We start from the raw sequence: 12,845 nt of genomic DNA, 5'->3' as shown, positions 1-12,845 counted from the left end.
GACGATGGCGAATTTATTAGATCCTAGGTTATCTCAAAGTTTTCGTTGTAGTTTAAAAGTGTAACCATCTGGACCAGGAAGGTGAGGCATCAGCGGGTGAGGGAGCCATTCGCTCCGAACCGCCAGCACAGAAGGGCTGGGGAGGCCCCGCGGGGACGGCGGCTGGGGACTGAGCGGGAGCCAGCGGGGTGCTGCGGCCGAAGCTGAAGCCCTGCTGGGCAGGCTGGAGACCGAGCGCCGCCCGGGCCTGCGCGGACGCTGGGGGCGACGCCAGCACCCGCCGAGCGCCCCACCGCGCCCGGCCAGCAGGAGCGCGCGCTGGCCCCACGGGCCGGGAGGGGCGGGGCGGGGTTCCCGCGGTCCGGCCGAGCGGGCGGGGCGGCGGGTTTAAGGCGCCGGACGGCCAGACCCGGCTCACTCGAGCTCCCGCCGCCGCCACCCCGCCATGGAGCGGCCGTCGCTGCGCGCCCTGCTCCTCGGCGCAGCCGGGCTGCTGCTCCTGCTCCTGCCCCTCTCCTCTTCCTCCTCTTCGGACGCCTGCGGCCCCTGCGAGCCGGCCACCTGCCCGCCCCTGCCCCCGCGGGGCTGCCCGCTGGGCGAGACCCGCGACGCGTGCGGATGCTGCCCGGTGTGCGCCCGCGGCGAGGGCGAGCCGTGCGGGGGCGGTGGCGCCGGCAGGGGGCACTGCGCGCCGGGCATGGAGTGCGTGAAGAGCCGCAAGAGGCGGAAGGGTAAAGCCGGGGCAGCAGCCGGCGGCCCGGCAGTGAGCGGCGTGTGCGTGTGCAAGAGTCGCTACCCGGTGTGCGGCAGCGACGGCACCACCTACTCCAGCGGGTGCCAGCTGCGCGCCGCCAGCCTGAGGGCCGAGAGCCGCGGGGAGACGGCCATCACCCAGGTCAGCAAGGGCACCTGCGAGCAAGGTGGGCACGAGCGCTTTCCTCGCCTACCCGGTGCGCGCGGGCTGACCAGACCCGGCGCCCGGCTGGTACCCATGACTCCTCTGGAGGGCATCCCTGGAGAAAGAAGGGAGGGGAGGAGTTGACAGCCGCGGGATGCCAGGAGCCTTGGGCGACGCCTCCCTTCTCTTTTTTTGGTGGTTTTGAATTTAGTGCGTAAGCCAAGAAAATGAGAACTCCCAGTACCGGGTGTATATATAGAAAAGATTTTCCGAGACATCAGGCTCCTGCATCCCCAAAGCTCTCCAACTCTTACCAACAGCTGGCAAGTCCATTAGCAAGAGATGGTCCCACTCCTTTGGGAACCCATTTTCTCGTCATTCTTTCTTGGCTGGGGTGTGTAAAGAAGTGACATGGAGAAAGGAGAGGGAGTTTGACAAATTTGAAAGTAAGGACTTTCAGAAAATGTTTGTTTCCTCCTTAATTGGCTACATTGTAAGAAGTTTTTAATGGGATTTCATATTTTTAATGTTCACTTACTGGAATTTATCAATTTTCAAACAGTAATCTGGCTGACTAATTATTATATGGGCAAAAATAAAACACAAACTCTTTGAAGAAACTTTTTATGATGTAATTTATATTGTGAAGCTTATGACAATTTTTTTCATGATTTGTCCCCAGCATGCACTACATTCAGCAGAAATATTTCTAAGATTATGTTTGTTTATTTTATTCCACACAAGTTCAAGATTGCCATAAATGAAGTGGGGAAAATAAAGTCCAGACTTGCAAAAATAAATAAATGAAAGAACAGATTTTAACTCTAATGCCTGAAATAACATTTTCCATGGGCAGTAGTTTCAAGGGAAAGTTAGAAGTCCAATGGTTGGCAGCTCCTCTCCTGGTCCCAGCCAAGGTAGAAAAGGGAGGGGAGACTATTCTACCAAGATCTCAGAAGCCAGTTGCTTCTTTAATGCAGTTCATACTTTCTCCAAAATTTCTGAATAATATTTCTTTCCTTAGAGATTTTTCCAGAAGTCCATATACTAATAGGTTGTATATCATTAATTTCAAAGTTTACTGTCGAAAGTCTTAAATCTGTAACTCATTGTTAACTATTTATAGTATTATCACCTTAAGCTTAGAAATTAGGACCTATATAATCTATATATGTTTCTCACTGAAACAGCCATTCTTTCTTTGGATCTCATTTGTCATTTACATCATGAAAATAAAAATGTACATCATTGAAGAATTCATTTCAAATATTGAGATTTTCTTATAAACATTCCCAGGGAAATTTTCCCCCCAGAGTCTTTCAAAATGACTGATACTTTCCTTAGAGATGAAGATTGGCCTGGTGATTCTTCAAATGTGATTTTCTAGTTTGTAGCTAGTTTTATCCTTTTCTCTCCTGTTACTTACTTCTCTCAATAGTCACACAGGATATGGTAAAATATTGAGACTAAGGGTCAAGCAGAACCAGTCTTCCTCATTACTCTGGACACTCCATTCCTTGGTACTTCTCTAGACGGCAAACCCCTTGAAGGTACAAACCTGACTTTTCTTTATGTTTGGGAAAATGTTAGGAGAAATAGCATCTAAAATTATAAATCCTGACATAAGCTAGCCTTTCTTCTCAACCTCAACTAAGAGGTACCAGGTCCATCAGAGCACTTTTCATAGCAGAGATGGAAAGGATGAAAACCAAGTCTCCTGATATATTATTTCTTCTCACTCATGCATATGTTTTGACAATTATAAAAACAAATGGGACAGAGTACCCTTTATTTTTGTACCAAAGCATAGGAAATGCATTTTCTAGCTTTCTCTAGTCATTTCTGTCCTCAAAAGAAACTTGAATAATGCTTGAGTACTGAAGGTGAAGAGGCATTGTGGAACTTAGCCTCAATGATCTGGTTCAGTCTGCACTCTGTTCTTTTGTTCTTATTTAATGAGCAGCTAGCTATAGTCCGTATCGTGCTATGTGCTGTGGTGCACAGAACAAATCTCATCTTGTTGATCAAAAATAAATAAATAGGTAGATAAATAAAAGGTCGCATAAAGGCTAGGGGTGTAGCTCAATGGTAGAACACTTGCCTAGCACAGGCCCTGGGTTCAATCCCCAGCACTGCCAAGAATAATATTGATGATGATGATTAAGTAGAAAGTATGAGTACAAGTTGCAAACTCCCAGAGCACTTTCCCTGACACCCTGGAGCCACTCCCAATCTTTAGTGAAGACCACTTCACTCACCCTCTTGGAGAGATCTTGTTCAGCTTATTTTCTGGTCCTCTGCAAAAGAAGTCAAAGCCATCTGCTTGAAAATCTGACAGATTATGAGCTAATAATCCCAAATCTGAGAACTGTCATCATGGATTTAGTGACATCACATCTTTTTGAGGCTCCTGCAATCCTGGGTAATTGGAAAGTGGAACTTGACAGTTCCATTTAATAAAAATAAGTTAATAAAGAGAAGCAGAGGTGTATAATGAAATCTTGCTGTTGGAAGAGAACGTGGTATTCCTCTATTCCAATTCCTAGTTACCCCTTTTATTGTTGATCCTTTAAGTCAGGTCCTTGGCAGTCCTATTTTGGTCACTGTGATCCTGCTGGTTACTGTTCCCTCTTTTCCCTCAGAGGAATCAGTCACTCTTAAGATTCTTCCTTCCCAGTGTATTTAAGACGAAGTTCAGACTGCCCACCAGGGAGGGTCAGGAGGCTCTGCATGGTGTGACTCGGTCTGCTGTTTTGGCCCCTTCTCTCCAAAGTCCTTGATGCTCTAGCCACAGCACATGGTTTCTGCTGTTCTGTTTTCAAGGCATCCTATTTCTTCGGCCTCCCATCTCTGTAGATGTTGTTCTTTTGCCGGGAATGCATAATCACTCTCCCTGGCTTATCTTTTCACCCTTTGAACTCTTATCTGTCCTTCAAGGACCTTTCCACTTTCTCTGTGAAGCACCCTGACTTTCCCCTGCCCCACCATGATGTTCTTGTTCTCCTACCGGTGTTCAGCAGAACCAGACTCCCTGGGTGTGAGGCTTAAGCTACCACTTACAAAGGATAGCCTTGAGCAAGTTACTTTGCCCAGGAGTTTCTGCATTTGTAAAATGGGGATGGGCACATACCTAATTAGGGTTGGTGTGAGGATTAAATGGCACAAAGATTATCCATAGAAAGCACTTGATGGATATTAATCGTACTCATTATTCAACCAGAAAGTGAGCTCCAAGAGGGAAGAGAGTTTTGTTCCCTCTTGTCCCCATGGGAATAAGTGCCTGGAGTGTAGTACTCACACATAAGGTGAATGAATGAATGAGCATGTGAATGGGCCAGCACTCTTATTATAGTGTCAGGGTCAGCAGCCTTGAATAAAATAGACAAAGCTTTAGACAGAAACAAGTAGAAGATATTTTCCCATGATTGAAGATGCTGTGAAAGAATTTAAAACAGGGAAGTGGGGGAGAGGTGCGAGATGAATAAGCAGTATTCATTGAGGTTGGCAGAGCCATGCCAAAATGCCAAGAACATGGGTGAGGACTTCAGAAAGGGACCAGCAAGACCACGGACCTGAGAGGAGAACAAGCCCCACTGGTATAGACCTTCCCCACTCTCCAAAAGGCTCCCTGACTGTCTCTCTTCCCCATTGGACTGTGAGCATCACAAAAGAGGGACTCTATCTTATAATTCCTTACACAAACACAGCTGGCTAATAGTTAGGCATTTTGTAAATATTTGTTGATTAAACAAAGGAGTCTTCTTAAGAAAGTGCCTTGCCATGTAGAAATGCAGGCAGCTGACCCTCTGGCCTGTCTTCTCTTCTTACATATTCTGCCTTCCTGAAGTCTCAGCCAGGAGACTCATCTGGCATTGACTCACCTTCCGAACCCAGCTGTCCCACACTCTGATGGTCACCTTTCCACCCAAATCCCAACATTTCCACACTCTGTTGCTGTCTAGATTTAGATCCAGAAGTTTCTTTGCAATTGCAGAAAGCTTCAATAAAAGATTTTGATTTTCAGAAACCTATTTGATGAATTTTAAATATTCATTCTTTCAGAAGATCATTTTAGACTCATTTTTAAGTTTGATAAAATGTCATTTAAGTATCCATACCTATCAATATCCTTCAGTGAATCTATGAGCTTCATTGAAAGTTAAAACAGAGGAGTTCCAAAATTAAATGAAATTGTTAATGGTCTATTTTATCTTGGGGAATGTCAAGTCAGAGCTAAACTCAATCCCACCATGAAAACAGGGGGCCCAGAAGAGGGGATCCAGAGCTGTGGAGGAAGAGCCAGGAATGACTTCAAGGAAGAGTGATGTCCAGACTGAGGCAGGGACAGAATGAATTGGCTAGAGAAGAGGTGCTACTCTGGATGTTGGCATGGAGTTTTAAGAAAGAGGAAAAGAAAATGTGGCACATACACACAATGGAATACTATTCAGCCTTTAAAAAGAAGGAAGTCCTATCATTTGTAATGACATGGATGAACCTGGAAGATATAAGTGAAATAAGCTAAGCCTGACACAGAAAAACAGATGCCACATGATCTCACTTATACGTGAAACCTAAAAAGTCCAAATCATAGGAGATAGTGAAATGGTAGTTATCAGAAGCTGGGGTTGGGGAGATGTTGGTCAAAGGACACCAAATTTCAATTAGGAGAAAAAGTCCAAGAGATCTGTGGCACATCGTGGTGCCTATAATTAATAATATACTGAATCTCAAAAGCTGCTAAGACAGTTGATGCTAAATGTTCTCACCACACTCACACACACACACACACACACACACACACAAACAGTGTTATGAGAGGGAACTGGTATGCTTCATAGCCTGCTTCAGCCATTCCACAGTGCACACATACATCAAAACGTCATGTTGTATACCATAAATACATACAGCTTTACTTGTCAGTTAAAAATAAAGGTTTTTTAAAAGATGGGAGATAAGTAGAGCACTGTAAGCAGAAGGAACAGCCTGTGGTTCCCCAGAGCCGCCTCGCAGCAGGAGGGCAGCGGTGGCAGCAGAACACTGCACAGAGCCAGTGAGGATAGACCTTCCAGCCACTAGGGTATGGAGATGCCAGCACCAGGGCAGTGGGAGCCACCAAGTGATATAATTGGATTTGTGCCTTTAGGAAACCTCTTGTCCACCCTTAAGGGATCGGGAAGGGGCAAGACTGCAGAGATTCCCACCCAGAGCTGTCACCATAACCCAGTAGAGAGGTCTAGGTTCCTTCTTGACAAGACCTTCAGTGTTTCTCAGGTCTCAGACGCATGGCAAGTACAGGTCCTTGTTCATTTCAGGAGATAGATTCTTTCCCCCCTCTGACCACCCACTATTCAGATCAAAAAAGGGGGGGGGGGGACATATTCCTAAGAGTCTGCCCCAGCACAGTAAAATGTTTTTGAAACTTTTCTGACCTCACTTGCCCATCTTGAGCATAGAAACTTCTAGAATGGTAAATGACTCACCTGTTCCTTATTATCACTTTACCCAGATTTTTTTCCCCACATTTTCTTACTGATGCATTGTAGTTGCAGGTACTGGTGGGATGTTACATATTCGTACATGCACTCGATGTAACAATATAAATTGGCCAATATCACCCCCACCCTCCCTGCTTCCCACCACTTGGTCCCGTCCCTGTACTGATCTCCCTTTGATTTTCATGAGATCCACTCCCACCTTTGTTTTCCTTTTTCTTCTCTAGTTTCCACATGTAAGATGAAACAGACAACTCTTGACCTTCTGAGTTTGACATATTTTGCTTCACATGATGGTCTCTACTTCCATCCATTTTCCTGCAAATGCTATAATTTCATTTTAATTTATGGCTAAATAAAACTCCATTGTGTATCTATACCACATTTTCTTTATCCATTCACTAATTGGTGGGCACCTAGGCTGGTTCCATAGTTTGGCTCTTGTGAATTGTGCTGCTGTCAACATGTTACCCAGTTTTAATCTCCACATTGTAGGGAAGATTTGAGAACCTGAAGAAGCTTTAGAAAAGAAGAAAATGGGCAGCCTTGAGGCAGGGTCTTAAAGGACCAGATCCTTTTAGAGAAAAGTAATCCAAAGAATGAATGAATGTTCCTTCATTGTTTAGAAATTAGTTATTGAATCACCATTCTTCAGGGAACTAGAATTTTAAAGTCTGGAATTAAATAGACCCCAAAGCACATTTGAATTATACACCAGGAAGAACTTTTTAGTAAAAACTGTCAAATACTTTAACAGGGTCATGTGGGAGTCAGCAGAATCTCAGCAGAAGAGCTGAGAAATAACCTGTGGGGGAGGGGGAGGGAAGCAAGAGGATTTTTAAACTTGGAATCTTCTGCACCGTACTGGGTGACAAAGCGGAACATTTTCTGACATCCTTAACAGTGATTCCCCTCCTGTCCCTAGAGCCTGCCCTCAGGGTCCACTGCAGCCTTGCCTTCTAGAAGAAACTGCCTTATAAGGCTCTCTTTTGGATAGTTCAATGACAAAACACCCTTGGGTGATGTCCAAGGCCAGCCGGCCTCTCTCACTCTAGATTCCTCCTCCCAGCGGATAAGATCGGGGCGCTTCCTTCCCCCTCAGCTACCCCACACATCTGACCTCAGCTGTGCTTTTAACTAAAGAACAAACAACATTTTGTTCTTCATAACTGGTAGAAAGGGAAACCTAAGTTATTGTTGTTGTTGTTTTTTTTAACTATTAAGCCAGGGGATTTATGAATGCAATTTTCTTTTGTAATTTAGGAGTGTCACAGTTAGAAAGCTTTGAAAGGGAAGGAGACTTAAGTGTACGTAAATCAATGAGCCTGTTTATTTTATTAAAGATTTCCTTGTACTGTGTATGGGTGGGGGACACTAGAAATGTCCATGAAAATCTTCCTAAGCAGGTTCTACATGGATCTTCCAGGTCAAGCAAGGCCATCCTCTCCACACTCCACCCCCAGGCCTTGGAGAGAATGTGGGGTTATCATGAGCAGAAAGCAGAGTTGATAAAGTAGGGGGGGAAACTGTTTATTCTTTATTAAAATTGATGTGTTAAAGAGCTGTTTTATCCCCAAAGTTAGATTAATGGCAAATAATGTATCCTTTGAACAAGCATGATTTATTGAACTGCCTTTTCCATTCTATTAAGGAAGGCAGGGCGAGGTTAATTAGAAACAGCTGGAGCTAACAGCCCCGTCCCTTCAATGTCCCCACCAGGCACAGAGGGTTACCCGGGAATGTCCAGGAAACCCAGGGAAGGGACCCTGTTCCCCAAAGCAGGCCAAGGCTGCAGAGAAGTTTTGCTTCTGAAAAATAAGACGGTTCAGACCAGGTAAAACAGACCTAGTAACCCAGTGTTGACAAAGCCCCATTTATAGAAGATGAAGCTGCCCACGGTAAGTGCTGAGAAGGCCAAGGGCAAGCCAACAGGTTCAAAGAAGACTTGACCACTACGAAAAAACACTGCTCACAACTTCAGGAAAATGTTTGTAATAAATGAAGGGGAATGTAGTCTGCCCGCAAAAGATCATTGCCAAGGTCAAATCACATAACAGATAGGAAAGCACTGTTCAAACTATAGGGCAACAGATGCCTGTGAACTCCTCAGGAGCAAGGACTCTGTCTACATTGTCTGCCTTGCAGTGACAATGGTAGCTGACATAGTGCTTTACAGTGCTTTAGAGTTTGCCGAGGGCTCTGATAGATGGTCCTGTACTTGCCGTGCACAACAACCCTGGAAGGTAAGAGGAATGTATCCCAGTGTCCAGAGATGGAAACTACAAGTCAGCCGTCACACAGCCAGTATATACACTTCTGGTACTTGAATCTCAGTTTTTTTTGACAGCCTTGCTGTTCTGTGTGTTACAGAGACCAGTAGAGTTGGCTATCTGTCATGTTTTTCTCTTCACTTCAAAATAAAATGTTTTTTAAAAAAGTGATTCAGCCAGGCGTGGTGGTACATACCTATAATCCCAGCAACTTGGGTGACTGAGGCAGGAAGATCACAAGTTCAAAGCCAGACTCAGCAACTTAACAAGGCCCTAAGCAACTTAGCAAGATCCTGTCTCAACATAAAAAATATAAGGAGGGCTGGGGACATGGCTCAGTGGTTAAGCACCCTTGGGTTCAATCCCTGATACAAAAAAAAAAAAAAAAAAAAAACGTAATTCCAAAGTCAAACCCTTAGATATGAAAGTTTTGGTAATACCTTTATGATTTATTTTGCACTTTTTTTCTCATGAATTGACAAGGCTGATATGATACCTTCATGTCTAAATAGGTCTAAAAAAAGCTCTTGCACTGAACATAAAATAGAAACCCTGTACAAGAACAAAATTTAAGTCAGTTTAATTGACTTTGTGTACACGTGGTACACCTTATGATAATGTCATGCTACATTCAGTGGAGGACAGTATTTCTTAAATGAATAAATGTGTCCCATGGAGGGGTGGATGTGGTCTGACTTCTTGATACAGGTCCCTTTTTCATACAGTCTAACATCAGGCCTTCTGGGGCCATACTGGAAACTGGTGCCCACCTCCACAATTGCAATCAGGAAGCACATAAAGGATCAGTGTGCTGGGGCAGATAATAAGTATTAGGATCCTCTTGGAGCCTAATACTTCTGTGAGCTCTTTGATCAAATGCGGGGCCTTTCCAGTAGCTCTTAGCTGTGGAGGAGAGAAATCGCTAGCTGTCCACATGCGGGAGGTATTCACTTTCACCAAGGTTTCAACCTTGAGTATTGACCTTGACCTCTGATCCCAGCACTGCTCTAGGTCAGGCCAACAGGTTCGAAGAAGACTTGCTTTCCCAGCTTTAATGTTTACTAAGGTGTAGTAAACATGGTAAGGTATAGACCATGGTAGGGCTTCTCTCGAAGAAATTTGAATTTTTAGTAATTGAAACAGCCTCTTTTTTGTTGTTGTTGTTGTTGGCCACATGAAAACTTGCAGAAGAAAAATCCACGTAGGGATCTGAGAACTCAGTTAAGGATAATACATTTTGACTTTCTGGGAGGGGAAAAGAAGAGCACTTTAATGTCCTAACAGGCAGAGATGCAGCTGACTGCAATCACCCTGTCCTTTCATGGCATTTTGCTTGAAGAAGGGACTTGACAGGGGCTTGTCTTTTCCCCTGAGTAAAAAAGGTTCAAAGGCATTTCATTTGCATCACCTTAGATTAGCAGGCCGGTCAAGTGGCAGGACTGGGAAAGCTTTAGACCTGACATCTGCTCTGTTCTCTTCTGGCTTGACCCCAAGCCAGGAAGAGAAAATTATCAAGAAATAGATCTCCTGGAATTGGCAGAAGGTTTTGAAAGAGACCACACAAAAATGAGGCTTCAGGATTGTGTCAGGGTAGCCTGAGCCTGCAGGATGCAATGCCCGTTCCTTCTCCATGGGAGCTTTCAGAACTTTCTGCTCAGGGATCCAAAAGTGAATTTCAATGTCTGCTTCAGCAATTACATAGCAACCTTGGCTTCCAAAGGACCCACCTCAGGAAGCCATCCAGCTTTTGATGGAGAATGAAATGCACACACAGCACCACTGCTCTGAGTTAGACACGAGGGATCCAGGCAGTGTGGCTGCTTATTAGAGATGCTCAGCCCAGCTGGAGAGGGCAGCTGGGGCAGAGATCAAGACGCTGCCAAATATTTGACAGGCCAGGGCTTCAGGTCCTCTCTGCTCAGGTGTACCTCAGATCAGAGGCTCAGAGCAGGAGGGAAAAGTTGATCTGACTTGGCTCTTTCTATACCACAGAGCCTTTGGTTCACTAGGAGATAACTGGCAGGGCAGGACAGGCCTTTCCAGATGAGGTAAAGTTAACAGCCCCCTTCTTCACTCCTGCCTCCTGATGCGTTCTCATCTGAGGCCTCTTTCTCTTTGCCCATCCTGCCTGACCTATCATTGCATGCTGCCGCTTTTTCTGATCTGGCTGAGCTCAAAGAAATCTGGTGTTCTTTCTCCACCCCCTAACCTTTGTTAGGTACAGAGCTGAACCAGCAGCTGTATAAATGGCAAGTTCTGCTCAATGCAAACCCTCACTGCATCCTCAGACTCATGAGCTGCACCTGCCATGTCCCCATCAGAGCACAAATAAACAAAAACTTGACGTGCTCCCTCTGAAAGGTAGCCAACTCAGTCCATGTCATCCAGGAAAGGTGGCTGTCCCTTTTCTTGACACGATATTACGATGAAGTTTTTTCACATATCTTAGTTTCATCCACTTCACACATCAGCCCAAACTTATTGCCCCACTCAGGACAAGCCTAAAGGATATCTATCCCATGGTGACCTTGGGCTGGATGGTTCCCCAAGGCTGATCCCAGCCCATCCCTACCAACGGCCTTCACTTTTGTGGTGTGTTGGGTCCACCAGCTACCAAGACTTAGCTGCTGTATGTGAGGAAACAGAGCACAGTTGTTCCAGATGTACAGTTGAAGACAGATCACCTGGGTCAAATCCCCATTCTGCCACTTAACTATTTGTATGACCTTAACTATAGTTTTCTTATCTGCAAAGCTGGTATAATAATAATGTCTGCTGCTTAGAGTTGTTGAGAAGCATGATAATTCATGAACAACATTGGGACCCGGTATTTAGAAAGGTCTAATTAAATTCTGTTTCATTTCAATTTTTATAATTAGCACTATAAAACCAAGTATGAGTTAGTTTATAAATACCTTTACTTTGATATGTTTATGTCTTACTTCAACCAATCCAAACACAGTATTGCCCCTTGTGTCTCCTGGTTGGAGCTAAAGCCTGTGTTTAGGTCTATGCAAAACAATTGCAGGTAATGTTCTTATAAATAAATTCCTGGAACCCTCCACCTTGCTCTGCAAGGATTCTAGGGCAAGAAGTTCTACCCTGTCTCCTGGGAGATCCCAGGGCACAGCACAGTCTATTGGGATCTATCCAGGAAGCTGAACAGACAGTGTGTTTTGCTTTGCAGCATAGAATATTTCCATCTCCAGGCTTAATGTCACATATGCTATTTTCTAATAGTACCTTTTAGAGGTGTTCAGATACAGAGGTCACTCACATTCAGTAATTATTGTCCTATCTCTATCCTGCATATTCTATCAGTATTTTGTACATTGGAAATGATCGGTCATTTTTTGGTTGGTTAGTACATTTAAAACAAAGTATTGGCTCTGAAGAGAAATGTGAATCAAAAATCATAGTTTGGAGAAAGAAGAATATAATTAGTACCCAGTAGGGACATGTTAAGCATTATCTTTGGCTTGTGGAGTCTTATTGATGGAAATAATAATTTCTTTGCTGCAATCCACGTGTCTGTTCTTTGGCTTACATGTGTAGCCTCAGCTTAGCAGGAGCTCATTTTAAAAATCAAAACACTTAACTATAATGGGCAAATTTAGACTCAGGAGGTACCCACTTAGGTTGGTTCTTTGCATCTGAGAGATGATAATGTTCACCTCTCGGTATTGGATGGAGAGTAAAAGAAATGAGGGCACAGAGAGCAGGTTCAAGAAAACGAATTAATTTTCAGATCTACCAGCATCAGCAAGTTTGAGTGAAATTGGCAGAACATTGGGACTAACAACTCTCCGCTCACAAGGCACTCCATCACCCTTTACAGCAGTGTTTCTCCACCTTGGCTGTACATCAGAATCACCAGGGGAGTTTTACAAAATGCTAATGCCCACGTCCACTCAGCATTCTGATTTAATCAAACTGGATGTGACCTGGGCAGCAGGATTTCTGACACTTTCCTGATGATTTAATGTCCTACCCAGGTACAGAACTACTGTTTAAAAAAATTTCCAGGGACTCTGGGGGTGTCACATTCCCTAGGGACTTTTCTAATAATGATGGGGCAATGTTTGCCCAGTTTATTCAACATCTAGTACTTTTCAGCAGGAAGACTTTTCAGAATATTGAGTTCACCTAAAGCTCAGGAAATAATGCCAAGAATTAATAAGT

General features: G+C 44.4%; 1 protein-coding gene across 1 annotated transcript in view; it reads left to right on the top strand.

Moving 5' to 3' along the window:
* The first annotated feature begins 382 nt into the window (after window positions 1-382).
* IGFBP7 (insulin like growth factor binding protein 7) overlaps window positions 383-12,845 on the top strand; it is a 68,342-nt gene continuing 55,879 nt past the window's right edge. The window contains exon 1 of the mRNA XM_081304115.1: window positions 383-920. Coding sequence (XP_081160241.1) covers window positions 446-920 — 475 coding nt within the window. The 5' untranslated portion in view covers window positions 383-445. The remainder of the gene's footprint in view (window positions 921-12,845) is intronic.

Source organism: Spermophilus citellus, assembly GCF_964194105.1.
Source record: "Spermophilus citellus genome assembly, chromosome: 8".
NCBI classification, from domain to species: Eukaryota; Metazoa; Chordata; class Mammalia; order Rodentia; family Sciuridae; genus Spermophilus; species Spermophilus citellus.
This window is presented reverse-complemented; position numbering and strand designations above follow the sequence as displayed.